This window comes from Astatotilapia calliptera, chromosome 8, assembly GCF_964374335.1.
Source record: "Astatotilapia calliptera chromosome 8, fAstCal68.1, whole genome shotgun sequence".
Taxonomy (NCBI): domain Eukaryota; kingdom Metazoa; phylum Chordata; class Actinopteri; order Cichliformes; family Cichlidae; genus Astatotilapia; species Astatotilapia calliptera.
The window spans coordinates 6,468,547-6,494,547 of NC_137429.1; the positions used below are offsets into that span (position 1 = coordinate 6,468,547).

General features: G+C 36.3%; 3 protein-coding genes, 1 long non-coding RNA gene and 2 pseudogenes across 4 annotated transcripts in view; 3 read left to right on the forward strand and 3 right to left on the reverse strand.

Moving 5' to 3' along the window:
* LOC113028107 (uncharacterized) overlaps positions 1 to 26,001 on the forward strand; it is a 460,838-nt gene that overhangs the window by 404,948 nt on the left and 29,889 nt on the right. The window lies entirely within an intron of this gene.
* Positions 1,218 to 6,332, reverse strand: LOC113028142 (interferon a3-like; annotated as a pseudogene).
* On the forward strand, positions 7,139 to 8,449 carry LOC113028141 (interferon a3-like). Its single transcript, XM_026178170.2, has 5 exons — positions 7,139 to 7,577; positions 7,682 to 7,765; positions 7,914 to 8,063; positions 8,157 to 8,240; positions 8,351 to 8,449. The coding sequence occupies exons 1-5, from the start codon at positions 7,446 to 7,448 to the stop codon at positions 8,447 to 8,449; spliced, it is 549 nt and encodes a 182-aa protein (XP_026033955.2). The 5' UTR covers positions 7,139 to 7,445.
* Positions 10,608 to 11,743, reverse strand: LOC113028136 (interferon a3-like; annotated as a pseudogene).
* Positions 16,140 to 17,295, forward strand: LOC113028134 (interferon a3-like). Its single transcript, XM_080305377.1, has 5 exons — positions 16,140 to 16,271; positions 16,385 to 16,468; positions 16,715 to 16,864; positions 16,958 to 17,053; positions 17,139 to 17,295. The coding sequence occupies exons 1-5, from the start codon at positions 16,140 to 16,142 to the stop codon at positions 17,235 to 17,237; spliced, it is 561 nt and encodes a 186-aa protein (XP_080161503.1). The 3' UTR covers positions 17,238 to 17,295.
* cd79b (CD79b molecule, immunoglobulin-associated beta) lies at positions 17,426 to 25,727 on the reverse strand. The gene is made up of 5 exons (XM_026177649.2): positions 25,546 to 25,727; positions 21,858 to 22,151; positions 21,604 to 21,722; positions 19,872 to 19,925; positions 17,426 to 18,176 (listed from the first exon to the last, which is right to left on the reverse strand). Exons 1-5 carry the CDS (start codon positions 25,595 to 25,597, stop codon positions 18,087 to 18,089), a joined length of 609 nt encoding a protein of 202 aa, XP_026033434.1. The 5' UTR covers positions 25,598 to 25,727; the 3' UTR covers positions 17,426 to 18,086.

Here is a 26,001-nt window from a genome sequence, read left to right on the forward strand (position 1 = left end):
ATGAAGTAACTTCAAGAACCAACTTTAGTAGTAGCAAACTCCATCAGACATTCGGTGTAGCTTCTTAATAGAAATGCGGAATAATGAGCCTTTCATGACTTCCTTCTGTGATGTTTGCAAGGACAGCAGCAACAGTACACTTGGGCCTTTAGAAATGCCTTTATGCTAAAGATGTGGCTGTGAATATTGTCTGCTTAACTGGAAAACCTCACTCCAAGATGTTTTTGGAAAGGTCATTAGCAATGAATTGTAAGTGATTGAGCCACATTTTCTCATATTGCAAGTAGTTCAAGGCTTTTCTTTTTTACACTTGCTTTCCAGCAACCAATAGCAATAATTCCATAAAACAAAACAAAAAAAGACAACTTTTGAAAACAATAAGAAGAACAGATTTGATTTGAACCTTGAATTTGAATTCTAATTTAAAGGGGGGGGGGGGGGGGGGGGGGGGAAGGGCAGCATGGTTCTGTAGTTATTCATAATGCCTATTGACTGGACCAACAAAATCCAAAGCAGATGTGTTGACTCACAACAATGATGGCCAATTTGAATCCACTGGCCAGCTATGGTCCTTCTGAGTAAGGTTTGGTGTTCTTCCCATGCTTGTGATTTCATCTTACAGTAAAGGAATGCATGGGTTAGGTTTCATTTTATTATCATCATCATCACCATAAAATTAATTAAAAATATACCCAAAAGGTAGAGTATATAGTGAACCTCTTGAAATTGAGGTACACAACAGGTGTGAGGGGCTAACAAAGCAAAATAACCATCAGTGCCAATAGAAAAGGATCAGTCAGTCAGAGAAGACTGAAACCAGTGTGAAGCTACAAAGAAACTGCTCTAGACTAGAAGTAAGACTCTCAGGTTCCTCTCTTCCTTACAAAGGACACTTACCTATATAAATTAAAAACACATTTTTAATTCTTTTGTGTTATTTTGTTTTCCAAGAATCAAAATAATGAAAACATTTAATTGGAAATAAGAGTTATTTTTTATTGAATTCCAGACAAAACATTTATAGAAAATGTTAGTTTCAGTTGGTCATATTTGAAAATAGATACAAATCCAATCAACTAATACATAAAATCAATGGATAAATAAATAAATAAATAAATAAAGGCAATAAATTTTACATTCTTTATGTGACAGAGATTTTAGTTGGCAGTGTGCAGAGATGAAGCCAGCGGTTCTGCTCTTAATAGATGGGCTAATGATCACCTCCTGATCACCTCCCATGGTTCTGCACTGTGACCCTACAGACACAACAACATTATCACTATTAAAACATGCCAGAGGTGTTTAATTAAAGAATTGGTCAAAACATTAAAGACGTACCTTCTTCTTTAGGACATCATCTGAAAGTCTTTTGAAATACAGCTGTGAGTTCTTCTTCTTGTGACTGTGGCTCCCAATCTAAATAAGGAAAAATGGTCATTTAAATATATGTTTTAGCCATGTAAGCAGTATAATTGATCTCAGTTATCTCAGTAGTGGTGTTACTGAAAGTGAACTTAAACAGGAGTGAAGCTCTTCGGCCTGTTTGTTGACAATATTGAGAAAGTTCCTCACTGTGCTGTCCTCCCATGATGCAGAGCTGTTATCCTCCTCAAACAGGGCAGCCACCTCCTCCAGAACCTGAACTGTGAAAGCCAGTTTATCCTCAGCCTGGAAGGAGAGCAATCACAGATTATGTATTCACATGCTGAGGTTCACTTACTGATGATATGGACACCTGGCGGTACAGGTGATTAGGGAAGACCAGTGACCTCCACTTCAGTGGTGTTAGTGTAGTTATTAGCCTGCATCACATACAGAGACATATCATGTTTGAGTTAACAGGCACTACGTTTAAATAACTAAATTACAGTCAGTACACTTTTAAATATTTAGACTGAATATTAAAAGATGTGCACTCACCATGGTATCAAGTAGATTCAGAGTCTCTTCGTTGTCCTGTCTGAATTTATGATCCATCCATTTGCAGCTCAACGAGGAGCCTGCAGTGAACAAAGCGAGAAACAGGCAAGCAAAGGAAATATCCACATCATCATTTTTTCAAAAGGTATTAATTGCTTTTGCATGAAGCAAGAGCTTCCTCTTGTTCTGATGGAGAATACCTGAAATGCCGCGTTTATAGCTTTCCATTTCCATTTTTTTCCAACCCCCCCCCCCCCCCCCCCCAAAAAAAACCCCTCTTGATTCTTTTGCTTTGATGTAGTTACTTATCTAAGGTGGAAAGTTTGTTTGTTTGTTTGTTTGTTTGTTTGTTTGTTTGTTTGTTTGTTTGTTTGTTTGTTTGTTTGGTTGGTTGGTTGGTTTTTGCTTTGTTTTATTATTTGCTTCGAGCTGCATGCAAAAAGATATTTTGTGAAAAGGGTTGGCGTAATAAGCAAATGCTTCAGCCAATACCTTTTGATTAGCCTTGTCTCATGCTTTCTTGCTTTGTGGTAGATCTTTGTTCTGTTTTCACTGAGATATTTGAATGCTAATCAATAAAAATCAAATCAAATCAAAATAACCTGCTGTGTGAATCCCGAAGGTGAATGACGGCTTTCACTATGCAGAGAACATTACGGATTTTAATTTGTATCATAAGGAAATAAAATATCCCAAATGTTAGGACAAACAAAAATTTAAACACTGAGGATTAATTGCCATCATTATAATGGTTACAGGCAATCGACATGTGTAACTGAATACTTAAAAAAAAAAAAAAAAATCACAATTAAAACTCACAACTGATGGTGTAATTTGAGTTATTTGATGTTCGATATTGAAAACGTGTATTACTGGGCTGAGTTTCCAGCACAAAGCTCAGAAGATAATTTCTGACAAATTAGATACCTTAAATGAGTGCTAAATTACAAACACCAAGCAATGCACACATATAGGTTTTTTTCTTGGAAGACGAAGAATAAGACTCTAAACAAAGACGCATTCCTTTATAATGTAAACCAGGGGTGCCCAATCCCGGTCCTCGAGAGCTACCGTCCTGCAGCTTTTAGATGCATCCTTGTTCCCACACACCCGAATCAAATGAATGGCTTGTTATCAGGCCTTTGCCAAACACGATGGCATGCTGAAGAGGTAATCAAACCATTTGATTCAGCTGTGTTGGAGTAGGGATGCATCTAAAAGCTGCAGGATAGTAGCTCTCGAGGACCGGGATTGGGCAGCCCTGATGTAAACTTTGAACAATGCGCAAGTTTTGTTTCCATTTCAGGGTTAAAATCTGCTCAGATTTTCCCATTATAATGTAAAGGTGAACTCCTAGGTTACCTACTCATCACTCTAAATCCTCAGAAGGTGAAATATCAAAGGTCGATTCTTAAGAATGATAGCAACAGTGCACGCGCACATTCACTAACTTTCAGTTTCTTTATGTTTGAACTTCCCATTTCTGGCACAACAGATACCTACTGTGCAATTAGACCTGCAGCTTTACGTATTGGGTGATTTTCCGTTTAAGTAATTAAATCGCTCATTTGGACAGTAGAAAAATACCGCGTTGGTCAGTGTGCAGATCGAAAACGTTGCTTGTACGCAGAGAATTCCTGGGAAAACAAGACCATCACTGACAATCACAGAAATAAATTAGTATGAAAGAAATTAAGTAAATATATAAATGGGCAATAGCACAAATATCCTGCCTTAGATAGAATTAAATCAAGTAGCCAAAAATTTCAAAAATTCCATGGCTGGTTCCCTTGGTAAGACTGTCCTATGTAGCTATGTCGGTAATAATTTTAATAAACGTGAGCACAAGACAGGACGACACTTGACAATAAGTAGAAACATTAACTTGTTTATTCTTTGATATGCATTTTTTATCAACCATATTGTGTCACTTTGTATGTCTCTCACAATTTCCCGTCGTCACCCCCTCCCCTCTGCTGTGCCCCTACGCTGTTCTGTTTTTGGTGTACCACTCATATATTTTTCGTGGCCCCCATATGGCCACCTCTAAAAAAAAAAAAAAAAATTCTGGCCGTGCACCTGCTTCAGTTATATGTGAACACTGGCATCCTCGAAAGAGTGACCTTTGTCCTTTAGACCTTTGTCCAGTGGAGGTTGCCAATGTTCACATTTTGGAATGTAGATGGTTTGAAAGAGGAGTAAAAGAGGGCATCTATGTCCACTGTGAGTGACCATCTTTGAACAGAGGCGGTGGTTTACGACACCAACTGTCTGCCATCTATAATCCAGTTTTGAGATCCCTTCCCAGACGCCTTAACGCTCACTCACATCCTGGGCCATTTGACCTTAGGAAATCACATGATAGGGTGGGGCTAGGTTTTACAATGAGCTCCCCTGAAACCTTGGCTGATTGTGACCTACACCCGTTTTCACACCTTGGCTCATGTGATTAGGTAGTGGATCATTAGGGGGTCCTTTTTTCCCTTTTGGGGGGTAAACTCCCACAGGGTTTAAATCTGGGACTCTCCACCAATTGACCCTAGAACTGAAGAAGCTTCTTGGATGAGAGGTGAAACGTCTTCAAGCAACTTAAAGAAGTCCAGACGCTTTTCTTTCCAAGTTTTTTAGACCTTATGATTTATGTTTACTTAGAATTAATATTTAGGTATTAAGTATTCCAGAATATGTTAATAATAACTACGATCATATTGTTGTGTCTGTAGGGTCACAGTGCTGAAACCTTGGAGGTGATCAGGAATGAAACCAAAGGCCATCTAGTAAGAGCAGACAAGCTGGTTTCATCTCTGCACAGTGCCAACTAAAATCTGTCTGTTATCATGTCTGTGACATGAACGCTGTTTTAATTTATTCGATTCTCTATTTATATCTATAGTTATTATTATTTTTTATTAAATTGTTTGTGTATGTATGTATTATTGCTATGTTGATTTTTGATTTATTAATGCTGATCAACATATTCATTTTTCTTTTAATTTATACTGAGCAAATATTTTTATGATATTCTTTCTATATTCTAAACACACGCTGCCAGCATCTAGAAGCGTCTTGGGATATCAGTGTTGCTCATTCCAATATACTATGTCAATACATAGTCAAGTCTACAAGTAATAAATGATTTACTCAAGGTCTTTAAATAGGAGTTTTTATACTCGTTTGCAGTTCAGTTTCAACATTTTTACTCTTAATGCCAACTACTGTAAACCCGAAAAAGCTGATGAACTTAAAAGTCGAAGCTTATCATCTCATCAGAACTTTAATATTTTGATTACACTTGTACCTGTTCGTTACAGTAAAACTAACATGTTTAATATTTAAACACTGAACTGCTTCGCACTCCGTCCAAGCACTTTGCTCTCCAATGTTGTCTTTCTATTGTTTTGTATATAATCCTCTAGTTTGTATAATGTAATAAGGTCATCCACTATTATTTGTGCATGCAACTGCATTTTAGACTTTTGACTGTGAGTCCCTCAAATGGTAAAAGGAAGTGACTCCAGCCTGGCAACAATAATTAAAGTTAAGATTAAATTCTGTCAGCTTAGCTAATCTATGCAGGTTTATCAAAAATGCAGACAGTGTTGAAGCTGACAGTATTCTGCATCTTGATGTGACTTGCTGCAGGTAGCCAGGATGGATCGGAGATGGTAAAAATGGCATAAAAATTGTTTTTATATCAGGACAGATGACAGAAAGAGGCAGTTTGACTTAAAAGAGACATTTGTATAATTTCATTTTTGTATTTAAAGTTTGCAAGGCGATACAAGACACTTCAGTGCCGAGGTCCATTTGATGCACTTAAGTGTGCACCTGTTTATAAAAGCTCCAAAACGAAAGTCTTTAAACCTGCATCCCTCTGCAGCAGGGGGCTTTTCTTGCCACACACCTACCATTCTGTATCCAGGTTTATTGAAGTGATTTTATCTGACAGAAATTTGCATTTAAATATGAAAAAAGAGAAGCAAATTAAAAAGGGCAGCGTGGTGGTGTTGTGGTTATTGTTACTGAGTCACAGCAAAAAGGCTGGGGGCTTTCTGTGTTGGGTTTTTCTGTTCTTCCAATGCTTGAGGTTTCCTTCCACAAAGAAATGCATTCTTTAGGCTGACTGCCAATTATTGGCTATAGTTGTGCATGTGTTAATGGTTGTCTGCCCTGTGATAGATTTGCTACCTATACCCTGTCTGTGGCTCTATGAGAGCTCATGTAGGCCCCAGTAAAGAGACTGAGAAACAGACAAACAAAGAAAATCCTGTTTATGAATTTTTGAAAATGTATAAATTGCCTTTATATAAGTAAACTGAACGTCTCCTAGTGATTTAATAAAATGATCTAAAAATATTTAGAATTTGCTAAAAAAAAAAAAAAAAACATTGATAAAGATTATTTTACATCATTATAATGGCTTCAAGCAGGAACACAGGTAACCAAATACCTTAAAAAAGCATGACGACAAACACAACTCATGCATGATGGCATAATTTGAATTGTTTAAACTCTCACATGTATTATTGGGAAATTAGCTGCCAATACAAAGCTAAAAAGATTATTTCTGTAAAATTAGATACAGTCAATTACAACACCAAGCAGTGATGACGTATAGGGTTTTGGCTTGGAAGAATAAAAATCTAGAAAAAAGTCGCATTCCTTCATAGTTTAAACAGTGATTTAAAAAAAAAAATCAGGATTCAAATCTGCTCAGGTTGCCACATTAAAATGTAAGGGTGAATCCTCTTCTCCAGGTTACCTGCTTCTCACTCTAAATTCCCAGAAGGTTAAATATTACTCAGAATGCGCGACATAGCGCAGGCGCTGGGTCACGAAATCACTTTCAGTTTCTTTATACAGGAACTTTGTGGCACTGTGGATATGGTGCAATTAGATCTACAGCTTCACGTACTGCGTAATTAACAGTTTTACGTGTTTAGGTAGTTAATTAGATAATTCGAAAATGAAGAAAATCCGCATTACTACCGAAAACATCGTGTCTGTATGGAAAGAATTCCTTGGGGAAAAAAATCATTACATAAAAGTCAATGAAATAATTTATTATTAAATAAACAGAGTAAATATTAAATAAATAGAGTAAAATATAAATGAGCTTAAATGCTTAATATATTTTGTGTTAAATATATGTAAGTCAAGTATCCAACAATAAGTTTAAAAATTTGATTTGTTACATGTTAGGTCTCGATATAAACAGAGAGAAGGTAAAGCATTTCAGTGATTATAAATAAAATGCATTTCTTAACAGTAGGCGTTATAACTAAATTAATAGTAATTATAAGTAAATGAATCTTTATTAATAGTTTAGGATGTTTGAAATGTATAAATTACAATATAAATACAAATTCTGAAATGTGTCACTTACCTGCATGATGTAATGAAAGCCACAGGTGTTTTCCTTTTTCCGTTTTTTCTGCTATAAATCCGGCGTTACTGGTCTACATCAGAACACCAGGAGACATTTGAGTTTGCTTCATACAAGAGCAGTTAATACCTTTTGGAAAATGATCAGCAGGGTTTTCTTTGCTTGCCTGTTTCTCGGTCTGGTCACTGCAGGCTCCTCGTTGAGCTGCAGATGGATGGATCATAAATTCAAACAGCACAACGAAGAGACTCTGAATCTACTTGATACCATGGTGAGTGCACGTCTTTTAATATTTATGCTAAAAAAATTTTTAAATGTGCGTAAATTTAGTGCCTGTTTACTGAAACACTCCATGTGCTTCTGTGTGTGATGCAGGCTAATAATTCCACTAACATCACTGAAGTGGAGGTCACCGTGGCCTTCCCTAATCACCTGTACCACCAGGTGTCCAAATCATCAGTAAGTAAATCTCTGTTTTTCTGATTTAATCCCGTAATATCCCAGACAACTCTTTAAAGTAAGCCAACTTCAGTTTTAACTTAGAAACGTAATTTTCTTTTCAGAGACAGTCCTGTGAGTAAATTATATTTGATTACTCTCCTGCTAGGTTGAGGATAAACTGGCTTTCACAGTTCAGATTCTGGAGGAGGTGGCTGCCCTGTTTGAGGAGGATCACAGCGCTGCATCATGGGAGGACAGCACAGTGAGGAACTTGCTCAATATTGTCAACAAACAGGCTGAAGAGCTTCGCTCCTGTGTAAGTTCACTTTCAGTTAGGTTTTTATTACATTCAAATACTTTATATGACATGACATATTCTTAATTGTCGTTTTGCTTGTAATTAAATTAGATTGGGAGCCACAGTCACAAGAAGAAAACCACAAAGCTGCGCATGTACTTTAAGAGACTCTCACATCATATCCTAAAGGAAATGGTAAGATCACATCATTCTCATTAATTTGGGGTTTAGATCATCCTTAAGATAAATAGATATAATAACTTGTTTCAATAACAATAAGAATATTAATATTGGTATTTCTGTAGGGTCACAGTGCTGAAGCCTGGGAGGTGATCAGGAAAGAAGCCAAAGCCCATCTAATGAGAGCAGAACAGCTGGCTTCATCTCTGCACACTGCCAACTAAAATCTGTCTGTTACAGGAAGGATTTATTAATTTAGTCATTTTTTAACTTATTTATCTACTAATTTATTTACTGATTTTTACATTGCTTGTATAAGTGAATATTTCTAAGTGTTAAACAGCATGTCTTTATTTATTTGTGAATTTACTTTAAATTAAACAGAACATTTTCTGTATCATTTTATATGTTGAAATCAATAAATATTTCCCATTTAAAAAAGAAAGTGGACATGTTTTTTTTCCTGCAAAACGAAGTAAACAGATGTTGCATTTTCACAGATGATGCTTTTTAATAGGTAGAATCAAATATCAGAAACCTGCTGAGCCAAAGAAAAATCTCTTTGATCGTTCACAAAGACAGATCTGCACGTATAACATAGAAATTACAAAAACAGATTAGTCTATTTTTTCCCTCTCACTTTATCATAAGATTGATATCATAAGATATCACAACATTTAGCTAAAGGGGACGAAAAAAAACCTGATTCAAATTTCTTCATACACTATGCTGCTGACATTGTGCAGTGTCACTGTGATGGATTACTGAAAACTACAAATGAAAACATTAATAAAAATCATTAAACAAGATAAGCAAGTTTCAAAGCAAAGCACGTATAATCCAAGAATCTTTTGGAGAAGTCATTATAACTACTACTACTTATAATGTTTTGTTTCATTTTAAAAATATCAGCTGTTGGAGTCTTTCTAAAGAACCAGAGTTTATGTTCTCAGTAGACCTGGAGTATAGTAAACTATGCTTTGTTTACATTTCTTGATTCTTAAGAAGAAAAGAAAATGTTATTTGCACCAAATCATTTTTGCCCTTTCCACTTTTTGAAGCCAGCTTTCCTCTGATTGGATACTCAGCCTTCTACATAAATCTCCTATCTGTCTTGCTGAAATGACCATATTAAATATATCCCATCTCACTGACATCATATATAGCCAAGACAGGTGAAAAACCTAAGATGCATGTTTGTTTCAAAGTACATACTCTGACAATACCTGAAACTTTGGACATATTTAATAAGCCATCGACCATTGCAATAGTAAATTTATATATAAATGCAGAACTAAGAAAAGCACGATAGTTCAATTTAAACGAGGGCATAATGGGAAGGATACAACTTTAAGAACAAATTTGAAATGTCTAATTAAACAGAAGACTCAAATAAAACAGAACAGTGCTGTGATGTGTTTAGTTTTGTTGACTGCAGTGACACAGTCACAGGTTTTAATCCGTAGTCACAGGGGTCCTTTATTGTTGTGGGGTTTGGATGCTCTTTCTGTTCTTGTGGCATCTTCCCACAGAACAGACAAGTATACATGGGTTAAGTCAACAGGCGATTCAAAGTTGGTCGTATTGTGAGTGTCATTGTGCGACCTGTTCAGAGTACGTCCCTCCTTTAGCCTTATGAGAGCTGACATAGGCTCCATGATGGATTGATGAATGTTGTACAAGGATGAGCCTATTACATAAGGGAGGCATTGAAGCAAGGTCTGTGACACCTCTGGCAGGAGAGAAGGATTAATCAATAAACTTTCATTTAAAATGGCAAAGTGTAGAGAGACAGAGAGACCTGAGATTTAACATAAGATTAACTTTGTAAAGAAATGACAGACAAATAATTGTCAGCTTTCATTATCTACTGATCATCATCATAAAATTCATTAAAATATAACCAAGAGGTAAATCTGAACACTACAGGTGTGAGGGGCTAACAACGCAAAATGACCATCAGTGTTAATAGAAACAGATCAGTCAGTTAGAGAAGACTTAAACCAGTGTGAAGCATTTATAGCTACAAATAAACTGCTCCAGACTAAAGGTAAGGCTTTCATGCTCCTGTTTACTGAACCTTACTGAACTGACCAAACCGCTTATTTGTAATAATTACAAACAAGTTTAAATTTCTTATTTTTCTGTTTCTTATTTTGTTTCCTATGAATCAAAAGATTGACAATATCCATTTGCAATAAGTGTTCTTTTTATTACGTCAAGACAAAAAAAGTTATAGAAAATATTAGATTTAGTTTGTAAGCACTGAAAATACTGATGCAGTCAACCGATAAATAGAAGTCAATAGATAGATAAATTAATAAATACAAAAAGTAACAGGCAAGCAGATAAATGAATACATTTTCATGTAACAGACAGATTTTAGTTGGCAGTGTGCAGAGATGAAGCCAGCTGTTCTGCTCTCATTAGATGGGCTTTGGTTTCCTTCCTGATCACCTCCCAGGCTTCAGCGCTGTGATCCTACAGACACAACAACATTAACATTAGTAAAATGTGCCAGAGGTGTTTAATTAAAGAATTGGTTTTTAAAAAATAATAAAGACCTACCTTTTTCTTTAGGACATCATCTGAAAGTCTTTTGAAATACATTTTTGTCCTGAAATACAGCTGTGAGTTCTTCTTCTTGTGACTGTGGCTCCCAATCTAATTTAATTACAAGCAAAATGACAATTAAGAATATGTCATGTCATGTAAAGTATCATATTCGAATGTAATAAAAACCTAACTGAAAGTGAACTTACACAGGAGTGAAGCTCTTCAGCCTGTTTGCTGACAATATTGAGCAAGTTCCTCACTGTGCTGTCCTCCCATGATGCAGCGCTGTGATCCTCCTCAAACAGGGCAGCCACCTCCTCCAGAATCTGAACTGTGAAAGCCAGTTTATCCTCAGCCTGGAAGAAGAAGAACAGATTACCACAATTCCCTCCTCTATTAGAGAGACATTCAGTAGCCAGAAATATATTGTTTGGCTCACATAAATTACCAATATAATATTTACATAACATTGTAGATTATTGATACTATGGGCTAACGTTTAAAGAAAAACACATAGAAATATGCGCCATGTGGCCCATTTGGACTGTTTTATGTATAAGGAGATATTGTTCTGTGCTCTCATTGTGAACTAAGAGATAATTAGTTTATAAATAAACGCTAAGATTAACTTACTGATGCTTTGGACGCTTGGCGGTACAGATGATTAGGGAAAGCCAGAGTGACCTCCCCTTCAGCATCTTCAGTGGTGTTGGTGGAGTTATAAACCTGTATAACAACCAGAAACACACAGCTTGTGTGTTAAAATAATCAAACATCAAGTTCAAACCACTAAATGTTGTTACAGTTTTCTTAAAAAGAGCGCACTCACCATGGTATCAAGTAGATTCAGAGTTTCTTCGTTGTGCTGTCTGAATTTTTTGATCCATCCATTTGCAGCTCAGCGAGGAGCCTGCAGTGACCAGACCGAGAAACAGGCAAGCAAAGAGAATCCTGCTCATCATCATTTTCAAAACGTATTAACTGCTCTTCTATGAAGCAAACTGTCTCCTGGTGTTCTGATGGAGCAGACCTGTAACGCCGCATTTATGGTAGAGCAACATATTTCGTTTTCTACCTGCGGGACCTGAACGTAAACTGTGGCTTTCACCGCAGCATTCAGGTAGAGTCGAACATATTTAATTAGATCCCAAATCGTGTGAAACAGTCACTGGGGTACAAAAAGTAAGAATATCGGCTCAAGTAGGAAGAAGTTATGTAATAAAATAAAAGGGCTCCTGGTAAAACAGCAGCCTACAAACACCGGCCATAACACGGAGCAAGTGAAAACAGACACAGCTCACGACCGATGCGGCAATTTGAAATGTTTGATCTTTGATATTTGATATTGAAAACTATAAATGGTAATAATGACTATTGGGATTTTAGCTGCTAATACAAGTAGGTTGCAAACACCAAGCCATGATCACCCATCATTGCCTATAAGATTTTTTTATTTTTATTTATTTAAATATTATTTTTGGCAGAGGAACAATAAAAGTCTAAGCGAAGACACCCTCTCTTATCAGTCTTAGGCTGAATATAATATTGCATGACTTTCGTTTTTCTACTAGGATGAAAGTCCACTCTAATCTTCCTAATAAAAATGTGAAGGACAATCCCCTTCTCCAGGTTATCTGGTTCACACGCTGATAAAACAAGGCGAAATATCACTGACCGATTCGTAAGAATGAGCGTCACAGCTCAGGCGCCCAGTCACCAGGACGCTTTCACTTTCTCGACACAGTTTCTTCCCTTTTACGGCACACTGGATACTGAACAAGCAGATCTGCAGTTTTACGTATTGCATAAAGGGTTATTATTCAAACAGGCGCAATTAGGTAATTTGAACAACAGAAAAAAAAAACAGGCCGAAAACACTGTGCCTACATGGAAAGAACGACTGGGGAAACAAAACCATGACAAATATCCGTGGAAATGAAATAAATTAAGTAACTATATAATTGTGAAATACCAGAGATACATACATATATATTATTTTTAAAATAATAATAATAATTATATATATATATATCTTATATAAATCTAAATGAAAATGAAATGTTATGTCTGTTCTGTATTCTTTAAAATGTTCATTGAGCAAAATTAGATATTTTTGCATTATTTTATAGCATAAAAGGATCACCTCCTCTTGGAATCAGAAAGGTATTTATTGCTGTTATTATTATTTCTAAAATTAAAATTGAGGAAGAATGTAGTTATCTATTTTAATTTGAGTCAGTTTATGTATTAAGTACAGTTATACCTCACAGACACAAAGTACAGTATACCATGAGAAATAAGTGAAATTTAGACTTGATTTCAAATTAAGCAACAAACAATAAACACGATCAATCATTTTAATGCGGTATAATACTGTGTGAGGCCCGTTCTTCCTTTTCAGCAGGGGGCGCAAGAGTGCTTGATCTGTCTATCTAACTATCTTACTGTCTATCTGCATGGTCACGTACATAAACACATTCTTAAACTGAAAAATGTGACAAAAGAAACAGTTAGACCTTTTCCTTAACAAAACAGCATAATCATACCTTAGTAATAGTTTAAAATTCAATCCAACTTTTTGCAACAAAGCACTTTAAAATCCCCAGCACAGGACCAAAGTGCTGTGCAGTAATTCAGTTAAGAACAATACAATAAAACAAAACAGAGAAAATAAAACACATAATACATAAAAATGAAAACAGCCTTATATTTAAAAAACAAGATAAAACATCATAGAATCAACTAAAACAAAAAACCGAGGTGTCAAAGGCCATGAGATGGGTTTTCAGAAGTGATTTAAACACAGGCAGAGAATAGGCCTGTCTAATCTCTAAAGGCAGATCGTTTCACAGTTTTGGAGCTGCTACAGCAAAAGCACGATCTGATGATGCGTGCTTCATTCACCTGTTCACTTTTGTTGCTGGAGATTTTAATTCCTTAGGTTGGATATCAATATTTCTGAATACTAGTAAACAGTAAATAAAGCCTTAACACGAATAGTATAGTGCAAAATATTGTCCCCAATAGGTAAAATAAGGTAAGGTAAGATGATTTATAGTGGAGAAGAAGTAAAAATAATAAAAATGTACTTAAAGTACACGTACATTAAAACAGTACTCCAGTAAAGTATTTGAGTTCAACTTCTTCTTTTGGCTGCTGACTTTAAGCGGGCCAAGTTCAACACCTACTTCCATTCGAGTAACCAATGTAGTATGAAATTGTTCTGATTCGCACAAAGATTTAGCAGCAAATCATGTTATATTCCCTTCATGAAGCAACTCTCCCCATTTATACCCACATATTGAGTTCGCTGGCGTGTACACCTTTGGATTATTTTCCTTGATGCCACTAATTTACCCTATGGCATTCGTGGAGGGCAAGTCATATTTCAGTGGGGGTCAGTACCGCCTCATCCCCCTTCTTCTGGACTCACCTCTCACCACACATTCAAACGATGTGAATTAACGTGACGATAATTCAGCACCAAACACTTGTATCAGTGCCAGCATATGAGGAGGGTCGTAATGTGATTGATACTGATGTTAATGCCAGAGGAGGTTTATGTATCTGTAGTTACTGAGACAGCGAAGCGTTGAAGACTTGTGCGCACTTTGCGCCTGACCATTTGGCAACCCCGTAACTTTACGCGCTCTTCCCCTTCATTTCAAGTTACAATAATACCACTTACGGATGATTGTGGAATAGGAGGAAATACATTTTACAAATACACTTGTTGCATCGGGGATATCATATTATAATTCAGTACCGCGCTGCGTTGGAATTTTTAGTGATTAGACATGCACTAATAATTTGTTTCACATGTCTTGTCCTTTGGCAAAACAGACAAATGCAATAAAACAAAAAGTTGTAAAACAAGTTAGACCAAAATAAGGGAAGAAGAATATAACAAAAGCATTAGCAAAAGCACATATTGGCACATTTTTGATTTATATAAGGCTGAAAATATGCTCTAATTTCCCCACTGATCGTGAAGGACAATCCCCTTCACCTGGTTCCCACGGTGAAGCAGATATTCTCGATAAAACAAGGTGAAATTTCGCTGACTGGTTCGTATGAATGAGCGTCACTGTAGGCCAAAGAGTCACGAAGCCACTTTTTTTTTCTCCGTGTAAGAACTTCCCTTTTATGGCACAATCACAACTAGAAGTAACTGTGAAATGTGACTCCATTCAAAAGCTTTAATATACACTTACAACCACCACACTGGAGAGAGTGCGTAAATGTAAACATTTTTTGTTTGTTTGTTTGTTTTTTAATCATCATGAATTGCGGAAATTTCATCCATGCAACGTGCATTTAAGTAAGGACATATAAGTAAAATGTTTAGGCTTTAAAAACATTTATATGTATACTCACAGTAAAATACCTATAACACTAACGTTTCTATACTTTTTAAATGTTTTTCTTTTACACTTTACTATTCTATATTTGTGCATTTATGGGGATATTTTGCACATTGTGGATTATACTGTTAGTATTTCATTATCCATATTGTTATGGATATTATGCTTGAGCAGACGGGGGTGAAGGCCAAACTGGAGAAAGATAGAAGAAAACGGAGGAATATAAGAAGAAAACAACAGAAAAAGAGAGAAAAGAAGGGGGTAGGAGGAAAAGTCGACGATAAAGCAAACAGACATGCTGGATCACAAACAAATATACGACTTTGCAGTGTGTGTTCTTGTACGTTCAGATATCTTTGTAAGGACAGAAAATTAGCATGCTGCTATACTTGTGGGGACCAACAGTCACTTGTAGGGACAAAGTGCCCGTCCCCACCAGTTTGAAGGCATTTTTGAGGTTTAAAATGTGGTTTTAGTGTCAGGGTTGCAATTAGGTTATGGCTAAGTTTAGGCTAAGGGTTGCAGTTAAGCATTCATTTTTGTTTGTTAGGGTTAGGGTAAGCAGCTGGGGAAAGCATTATGTCACAATTAGGTGTCCTCACTAAAATATGAAAACCAGTGTGTGTGTGTGTGTCTGTGAGTGTGAGTGTCTGTGTATGCACTTTTGTCATGAAAGACACTTGAAAATGACCTGGTCAAGTGCTCCTCTTTAGAAAGCAAATATATGTGGCACAACAAAGCAGACCATTATTCTGCTTTATACAACAGCTGAACCGGACAAAAAAAATTAATGTGGGATTTTTTTGCTCCCATAGAAACCAAGTCTGAAATGTGTGACATCAGAACCCACCTTTGTTGAGGTGAAAGCCACAGAGGTGAATATGGAAAATGAAACAGGTGTGCTCTGCTATAAGTGCTGCTGGGCATGTCAGCTCCATCAGAACAGGAGATATCTGAGTCTGCTTCATACAACGACAATTGTCATCCTTAAAAAATGATCAGCAGGATTCTCTTTGCTTGCCTGTTTCTTGGTCTGTTCACTGCAGGCTCCTCGCTGAGCTGCAAATGGATGGATCATAAATTCAAACAGCACAACGAAGAGACTCTGAATCTACTTGAAACCATGGTGAGTGTGTTTCTTTTAATAGGCTTAAAATTTTGTCAAATTTTTATTAAATTAAATTATTCAGACTTAGTGTCTGCACTTCAACTCTAAGTCTGGTTCTGTGTGTGATCCAGGGTAACAACTCAACTAACACCACTGAGGTGGAGGACACCGTGGCCTTCCCTAATCATCTGTACCACCAGGCATCAAAAGCATCAGTAAGTCAACCTCAGCTTTTCTCATTGTATCGCATAAAATCCCAGACTAATTTCTCCTTAAAGTAAAATAATGTAAAGGTTTTCAAATTTTACCATGGGTATGACATACAATCAAAAACTAAAATTCATAACCGTCATAACTTTAAGTTCCTATTATGCAAACCCAGGTCTGAGTGTTCTGATATTTGTTCTTATTTTTCAAGTTTTTTGAATTACAAAAACCTATGATTCTTCTTCTTCTTCCAGGCTGAGGATAAACTGGCTTTCACAGTTCAGGTTCTGGAGGAGGTGGCTGCCCTGTTTGAGGAGGATCACAGCTCTGCATCATGGGAGGACAGCACAGTGAGGAACTTGCTCAATATTGTCAACAAACAGGCTGAAGAGCTTCACACCTGTGTAAGTTCACTTTCAGTAACACCACTATTGAGATAACTGAGATCAATTATACTGCTAAAACATATATTTAAATGACTATTTTTCCTGATTTAGATTGGGAGCCACAGTCACAAGAAGAAGAACTCACAGCTGTATTTCAAGACAAAAATGTATTTCAAAAGACTTTCAGATGATATCCTAAAGAAAAAGGTAGGTCTTTATTTATTTTTTAACCAATTCTTTTATTAAACACCTCTGGAATATTTTACTAATGATAATATTGTTGTGTCTGTAGGGTCACAGTGCTGACGCCTGGGAGGTGATCAGGAAGGAAACCAAAGCCCATCTCATGAGAGCAGAACAGCTGGTTTCATCTCTGCACACTGCCAACTAAAACATGTCTGTTACAGGAAGGATGTGTTAATTTATTTGCTTCTTTTTATTTATTTATCTATTTACTTATTAATTTACAGTATTTCTATTTACCATTGTCTTTTTAATCAAACATGTTGGTGATTTTAAAAAAAGAAAAATGTTTTCCTTAGTTATGGAAAAAAAAAAAATTTCTTCAGCAAAGAAAGATGTATTTATTGTTTTTATTCATGTCAAACAAACCAAATACATATGTATACACTTAATCTTAACAAACAACTGAAAAATAAAAAAAACAAGTAGATGTTGTTTTTGTTCTTTGACACAAGTTAGTCTTTGTTTTTGCACCACCCTCAGGCTTCAAAATTTCATGTTAGCACAGTCAGTATGACATTATCCATCTACTTACTTAAGACTTATTTTGTTAGGAGTCATAAGGGGCGTGAATTCTGTCCCAGCTCACACTGATCAAGAGCAGGGGTACAACCCAGAGCCTGTGAGACTGATAGACTGGACATTTATAGGACCAACTGATACACAATACAGTTTAAATAAACATCACCAGAAGCACCAAAAAGATCCGCTGAAATATCAGCTTTTGGGTCTAAATTGCAGAAGGGCTTATTTACACTTTATGACAACAGATTAATTCAAAACAGTGTTACTAAACATCACATTAAAAAAAGGGGGGGGGGGGGGGGCAAGCATGCTGCTGCACATCTACAAACAAACCATGTATTGTGTTGTGAGAAAAATGCACGTCTCCATTCTCAGTAAACTATTTAAGGACTTACTTTACAACTTGCAATTAAGAACATATAATCTGTCCTCATTCAGAGGCTTTAGCAGGTGAAAAGTACTTGTGTGAGTCTCACTCCCACGGGGCCTCAGCTCCCTCAGCCTGAGCATACACGGAGAGTTCCTCATACAGACCTCCACCACATGTCTCGATTGCCAAGCCCTAAAAGACGGAAATAAGTCAGTTTTACTAACTTAATTTGTTTTACTTATACATGTGTCTAGATTGATTAAAAAAATTCTGAAAATCCATTACATAGTTACTGTATATGTCTGGGCATACTGGCAGCTACAGTTTTTATTTGCATAGTTGGTGTTTCAGACATGACTCAGAGTTAAAAATGGGCTCCTGCTTAATGTCACTGCAGAATGACATTAACTGAAAAAGTAACAAAACATAACAATGTTTGCATGAACCTCAAACGCTACTGTTCTTCATTCATAATGCAAATTGGAGCTCAGCCCAACATCCTTACTTCATTTGAGTTCATGGATTTTACTTCGTTTGTATTTATTTTTGAATTTTACTTAATTATATTATTAATGTATCTGTAATTGCTGTCTGCATACTAAGAAGTGTAATTGGGTGTTCTTTTATTTTTTATTAGTTTTACTTAATAATTTGTACCAATAGTTGTTCATATTTAACTTCAAATCCTTAGTTTGGCAGTGTTTAGGTTATTAGGTTTAGCCATTGCGACTGACAGTCCTATAGTGCAGTGTACATATTCAGGGTTGTTCAAATCTTAATAAAATATATTGTAACTAAGTGATGTATGAGTCACAGGACTGCAAGAAAAAGTGAGCTCACTGACTTTTAAAACAGGTGCAGTCTTACCTTCCTAGTAGTTCCTAAAAGGGTGACTCAAAGTGTTGATATTAGTAAAACTTAGAAATTCTGAATTACAGCCATGTTCATTTGGTTAATTTGTGGGTTTGACTGATTTACATGAGACGTGCATGCTCAAAATAAAAGTTATCATTTCTCCCACTTAACCCTGTAAAGCCTGAAATATGAAATAATGAAATAACCTTTTTTTAAATGGACCTTAAATATTATTTTGCATATATGAGCTTTAATTTGTATCACATATGCTGCATCCAGCATTTTATGTTATTTTCTTTCTCTTTTTTTGGCAATTTTTGTGTAAAATATATTTACTTTTTTTTAAAAGGATTTTCAGGGGAAAACTCACACTGATGATGAAAAAGTCTCAAGAAAAAACACAAAGACTCATGCATTGAGTACGATAATTGAAGTTGATCTTGCTATTGTTATTATTATTATTTATTAACTTACACTTATGTACACTATTCTGGAGCCTTAGTAAGATTATAATTTATGACTATGTTTTAGCTATGTTGCTTTAAATGACTCTTCACTATATGAAAAGTCAAGCAATCACAGTAAGACTACTATCTACACTTTTGGTATAATTGATTTACAAACAGTTCTGTTTGTTGTGCAAGAGAACAGCAGCAACAAGATCTATAAAAATCCTTCAAATGTGTTATTATTAATGCAATAAACAAATGAAATACAAATTCAGCCAGCTAGATGTACTTTATTTATTAACTCAAATATAGGATGTGTATTCATACATTCAACAATAAACCTGACGGTAAATTTGTGGTTAGGAGCGCAGTGGTGCACGGAGATTGCGATTCCTGTTTTTTCGCTGTCTATTGTGCGCCTGCATTTTTATGTAAAGTCACACAGCTGTGGTGTGTATTCACTGTGACATGTTTACACAAATGAGACCACACAGTGAAGCATCACTGTAATATTTTTTTTCTTAAAGAAAGCCAGTGTCTTTCTTTTTTTCACTTTTTATTGTAAAACAAAGAGCTGACAAACCTCATAGATGTGATCTGTTTCCGGCTCCTCGTATTCGCTGTCCCTTCGTTCCCACTGTTAAAAAAGGAAATGGGGGTGTGGGTGGGGAGAATGAATGCAGTTAAAGAGCGGGTACCATCTTATTTAGAGACACATCGCACATAACACACAATAAAATAAATTAAAATGATATTTAAAGTTTTGTTTTCTTTTTTTTCAAAATTTGTCTTTTTGCAGTAATGTGGAAGTAGGTGTTGTAAGCATCGGTCAACTCAAATAACTGTAGTGAAAATCACTAAAGCGAGTTTTGTTGTAGGTTATATTAAAAAAAAAAATACAGTTGCAGTTGCTTTCCTGTGTTATAAAGACAAAAGCTAAATAAATGTTTGTAGAAAATGATTAACCTATTAAATGGCAACATAATTGTAGCTAACACTGTGATAACTCAAAAACTAGATTTAACTTCATATATAGAATTAAACCGAGTAAGAACTATTTTAATAAAATGTATGGATTTTCTTTTTTAACTATCGGTGGAAATCACTGTCAGTTATTAATATCAACACACCTTTGGTAATTTTTGGTATGTTAGAGAACCTCTTATCTAATACGTCTATTTGAAACCTGCTATTATCTCCACTTCCAGTTTCGTAGGTGCTGGTTACAACATAGAATGAATGAAGGCCTACGGAGCTGTAGCTCAAAAACAGTTATATCTTGGGGTGCACATGTTCCCTCTGGCAATACTGATCATCTTTTTTTAGATTTATTACAGGTTTTATTTAAAGTAAAATGGATTCATGTGTGTATTAAGGATGTCGAAACATTCTAAGACACTTTATGGCATTGACAACTTTGATTTCAGGCAATTCAGATTCTGAAAAAGTGTTGTATAGGTAAAACTGGCTTACTTTTCAGAAAAATTTAAGGACATAGGTATTGTTTTAATTTAATTTCAGACATATATGAAGCAGGTGTAAATAGTTATTTTAGCTGTGTAGCTCAATAGCTATCTCATGAGCACCTGGATGAAATGCAGCCATTTACAGTATAGTGGGAATGCCTAACCTAGATTGGCACTGATTGGTATCTGGCTGGCACCTTAGTAATCGGGTACTTGTCATTTCAACATGTCAGAAATCTTAACAGCTAGCTTCTTTTTAAGTAAAAACTAAGCTAGCATCTTGACAAAAAGCCAGCTTCTGTTTTGCAACAGCAACATTTATATGTGCATTTTATTGAGCAAATCACAAGATGAGATAACAAAGCATGTTCTATAAATATGATACAATTTAGAAAATGATCAGGCAGCAGCTATGATATTTGAGCTACTGTTGATCGACTGTCTTCTTAATTAGATGATTTTCTGCCTTTCTTTTGCTTTACTTTGGACTGTTAGTATGTTTACAGAAAAGTCAATGTAAAGCTTTTGCCTTTGCCACTGGGATACAAAGCATTTTACTCAGTGCACCACGTTGCATACACATTAAGCAATGCGAAATGATCAGTTAGAAAGCCTTTCTGTTGTGAGTTTAAACATAGTAAATGCATATATTTTTCTCCACAGCCTTGTCATTTCATTTCCCTGCTTCTAAAGAAAAACCTCTAAGTTTTCCTGAAATAAACCATATTTTAAAAAAATTCTTGATCCAAAAAACCCTGCTTTTTGCTGAAGATTTGTTATGCAAGTTCTGCACAAAATCCTTTTTTGGAGCACACATTTGCCTCGAGTTTTGTTCATCGTGTGCCTTACCAGTTTTTGTTTACGTAGCAACAGAGCAGCAATGAACACAGCTAAAAGAAAACCCTGGAACACAATAAGACCGTCCTTCAGATTGCTCCTGTAGAGTGCCTTTTCCATCACAACGGGTCCTGCACAGTGAAAAGATGTATGTCAGCTGCGCATTTTCATGAGTGAGTTGGTACATACTTAAAAAATAAAAAATATGGTAAAAGTTCACTGTATTTTTAAAGATCTGCTGATGACATGCTGTTCCAGCTACTTACTGAAAACTTTTACTTCGGTTCCGGGTCCCTGTGTTTCATTTATCTTGCAGTAGTACACGCCACTGTGCCTCATTTGTATGTTGTTGATGTAAAGATAGGCCATTTGGAAACGAATGTTGTCATCTATCAATGTCGATAGCGGTGTTTGCTCGTCTCCGATCTTGTTGGCCTTGAACCACTTCACAGTAGAATTATGTTGTCGTGAGGATGAACAGTAAATGGGCACACTGCTTTTAACTGCCACACCATAGAAGCGGGGTTTCTGTTTGATCTGCAGTATCTTGTTATCAGCAACTAAGCAGACAAAGAAAGGTTGAAAGAGACTGTGACACAGTTATACCAGCAATTATCACACATTTCAAATGGACAAAATATACATTAAAAGGATTTTGTCATTGTGGTTGAGGATAAATAATGTGTATGCCACTTATGAGATGCTTGCTTTACAGAGAACAGTGATGTACGTAACCTCCTGGGACCCCGTGTTCTCATACAGGGACATTGCATTAAGACTTTTCTTCACCATATATATTTCATTCTAATGAATCATGTTTCTTAGTTTTTTGTTTGTTTGTTTGTTTGTTTGTTTGTTTGTTTGTTTGTTTGTTTGTTTGTTTGTTTGTTTGTTTGTTTGTTTGTTTGTTTGTTTGTTTGTTTGTTTGTTGTGCCTGTCCCGTTCGGCACTGTAGCAATCAGAATTATTGTCTGAAGGCCAAAAACCCAACAGATTTTTTTTTAATCAAGTAGATCATTATTGGCCCACTAGATTGATTGGTATTATTTTTTCATTTATTTTTAACTTTTAAGTTATTACAAACAGAACAGACATGACTGGGGGATAGGAAAGGGGAAGACAAAGACAAGAGTTCAAGAAAAGGAGAGGGGAAAGAAAAACAGGCAGAAGGACAGTGAGAAAAGACCTTAAAAAGTCCACTGGTTCACCTGCTGGAAGAAAAAAAAGAGAACAACACAGTAGGGAGACCACAGCAACAACCTTGGTAACTATAAATAACAGTAAATAATAAATGTTGAATGTTACCAAGCAGAACACAAGCCCGTCAATGCACAGTATGCTTTGAGGCAGCAACAAAGGAAGATATAGAGTGTGTCTATGAGCACCCATGTGTACACCTGTGTGCAGACTTGTCTGCGTGAGCGCGCTTGTATGTAAAAGGTTTCTCCATTTAACTATCTGATAGAGGGTGTGGGGAGCCATAGCCTTGTCCCCCAGGTCATGAAGCAGACATGGAGGAGATCCAGGTCCCAAACATCTAGAGGCCCTCCAGAGCGCGATAGCCCAAGGAGGACCACCGGAGGGGCAGCAGTGCCATCCTCCTGGAAAGAGCTGAGGAGAGCCCCAGACTGAGGGTTACCCAGCAGCCACGGTGAAGAAGCTACAGGAGACTGCGGTGACATGCCCACAGGCCCTGTCGGCAGCCAGCCGCGGGACGAGCCCCAGGCCCAGAGGGCCGAGGTCCCCCCACCCCCCCAGAAGGGGCCCAACTGAGCCACAGGTGCCATGCCCCACCAAGATTGAGTCGGTGCATACCTGAGTGCAGCCCCGGACACCGAGAACCACCAATGCACTGACGTCTGCGGGCATCAGCCACCAGCAGGGTAACCCCTAACCCTAACCCACACCTGGGGGGGCTGAGATTTTGTACTTTTTCAAATAATGTTAACTTTCTTGTTTTATCCTGTGAAATAAACCCATTGTCCCCAGATGAGGACATGTTTTTCTGTGAAATCATAAGGGCTTCCTGTTGAAAGAGGAAGCTTAGTTTGTATCACGAAGGAGCTAGCTAGGAGAAGTTAAAAATGCGTACTAAACAAGAGCTCAGGTCTCAAGAGTATGGAAGCCCGTTTCCGCCACTAAAAAAAAAAAAGGATCCATAACTCAAAATTTCGAGTTATTTTCTCGAAATTTCGAGTTATTTTCTCAAAATTTCGAGTTATTTTCTCGAAATTTCAAGTTAGTTTCTCGAAATTTCGACACAATAACTCGAAATTTCGATTTATTAACTCAAAATTTTGAGAAAAGCAACTCGAAATTTCAAGTTAGCGCTGCCAATCAGTAATCTACGTGAATGACGTCATTTCCATGTTACCCGAAAGCTGAAGCCCTAGGCTACAAATGCTATAGCTAAGCTACCGGTATTACATCCAGTCGTGAATGCACAGATTGCTGAGTGTTTTCAGTGTTTTCAGTGTTTTCAGTGTTTTTCAGCCTGGCTTCACAAATGATGAAATCCCTGTGTTATTAGCTGAATCACATGGTGGTAACACATGTGGTAACATCATCATTACTATCAGCAAACGTACTCGCGAAAGCGCCAATTTGTTGGGATCCGTTTTTGAGTGCGCGTTCCTCTGCGCCATATGCTTCCGGGTAACAAGAAAGCGACCTCATTCACGTATATTTTTTATTGGCAGAGCTAACTCAAAATTTTGAGAAAAGTAACTCAAAAATGTGAGTTATATTTCTTGAAATTTCGAGTTACTTTTCTCGAAATTTCGAGTTAATAAGTCGAAATTTCGAGAAAATAACTCGAAATTTCGAGTTATGGATACTAGCTGTTTTGTTTTTATTTAGTGGCGGAAACGGGCTTCCATACAAGAGGCTAATGCATGTGGAAACAAAAGATAAATGCCCTGTAACACTAATTATGAAAAATTACTACATAAAAAGAGACAAACTTCAAGATGATGATGGAACCAAATGGTACACATGGTGGAGAAAAGTGCCATTATTGTAAGAGACATTATTCTTTGTCTCCATTATTCAGTTTATTCAGTCTAAAAAACATAATAAAAAGATGTTGCCAGATTTCCAGGTTTCATCTAACCTACAGTATAAATTACACAAACCACAAGCATCAAAAATAGGAAGATTTTATGAATGTTGCTACAAAAGCAATCATTGCAGATAAGCTAAAGTTTAATTGATAACCTATAGTAATCCACAAAGTTTAGAAAACAAAGTGAATAATGAATTTCCTTTTTGAAATGGTAATGCCAATGAAATGATAAATTGCACTATTTTCTCTAATACTATGGAGTAATGATAAATCAATTAATGTAAATAAAAGCCTTATCATCCACTGATATTGAAAATAATTCTTATTTATGGCCCAAGACATGTATACATGCATGTATGAGGATATCATATTTGTTTGTTTTTAATGTTTACAACACATAAATATCAGATGCTTTTTTCTTTTATTTGCTATTTCTATATTCATTCTTTAAATTAGATTACAAGTTATATGTAAAATAAAGCAATGGAAACTAGGAACTGAATAACTTGGAGGTGCAGGTGTGATATTTATTTACTATAAAATTATAAAGGACTTCAATTCATCAACATGACAATAATCTTATAGTCTTTGTTTCAGAAGAAAACTTCCTCTTTTCCCCAGATGGGCAGGAAGTAATGGTGCTGCAGAGTCAAAAATAACATGCAAAACACTAGTACGCAGTGTAGTTGTGGTTTAACAGTTATAAAAAATACAATTAAAAAGACTGCGTGAGGTGTTATAAATTACCAGTACTGTACTTTACTGAATTATTTTGGTGTACTGGCACTGTGAGTTAATATATGTAGCACTCAAACTGGTATTTTTCCTGTATTGGTTTCATTTTTCAGTCACAAAATCGTGTTGATTATATTCCAAAAGTTTCCATTTACCTGACAGACTGATTAAAACAAGCCCCCACCATCCAGCTAACATCCAGCGCATGATGTCCTCAAAAAGAAGAGAAATACGCTTCAGATGCTGACTCCACGGCTGTATCTGAGTTTCTCTGCAGGTCTAAAAGTGTTGTGAACGAAGATGAAGTGTCTGCATCAGTGGGTGTGCAGTCTGTCTTCTGTCACCATGCAGGCAGGCAAATAAGAGGAAGAGGGCTCTATCGTTGAACCAAAATAACAGCCCACACTTTTACTGTCGGTAACCCGTGTGATTAAATGTTCCATTTTTAGGGACAGATGAAACAGCATTATTAAGCTAAACATTAAGGTTATGATTAGTGATACTACAGCCAATATAATATCATAGTTTCAATATTGATGCCAAGATGATGGTTTTAGATAACTTAGATTTCTATAGAAAGCTTTTATGGTCAAGAAACCAAAGCAGATCGT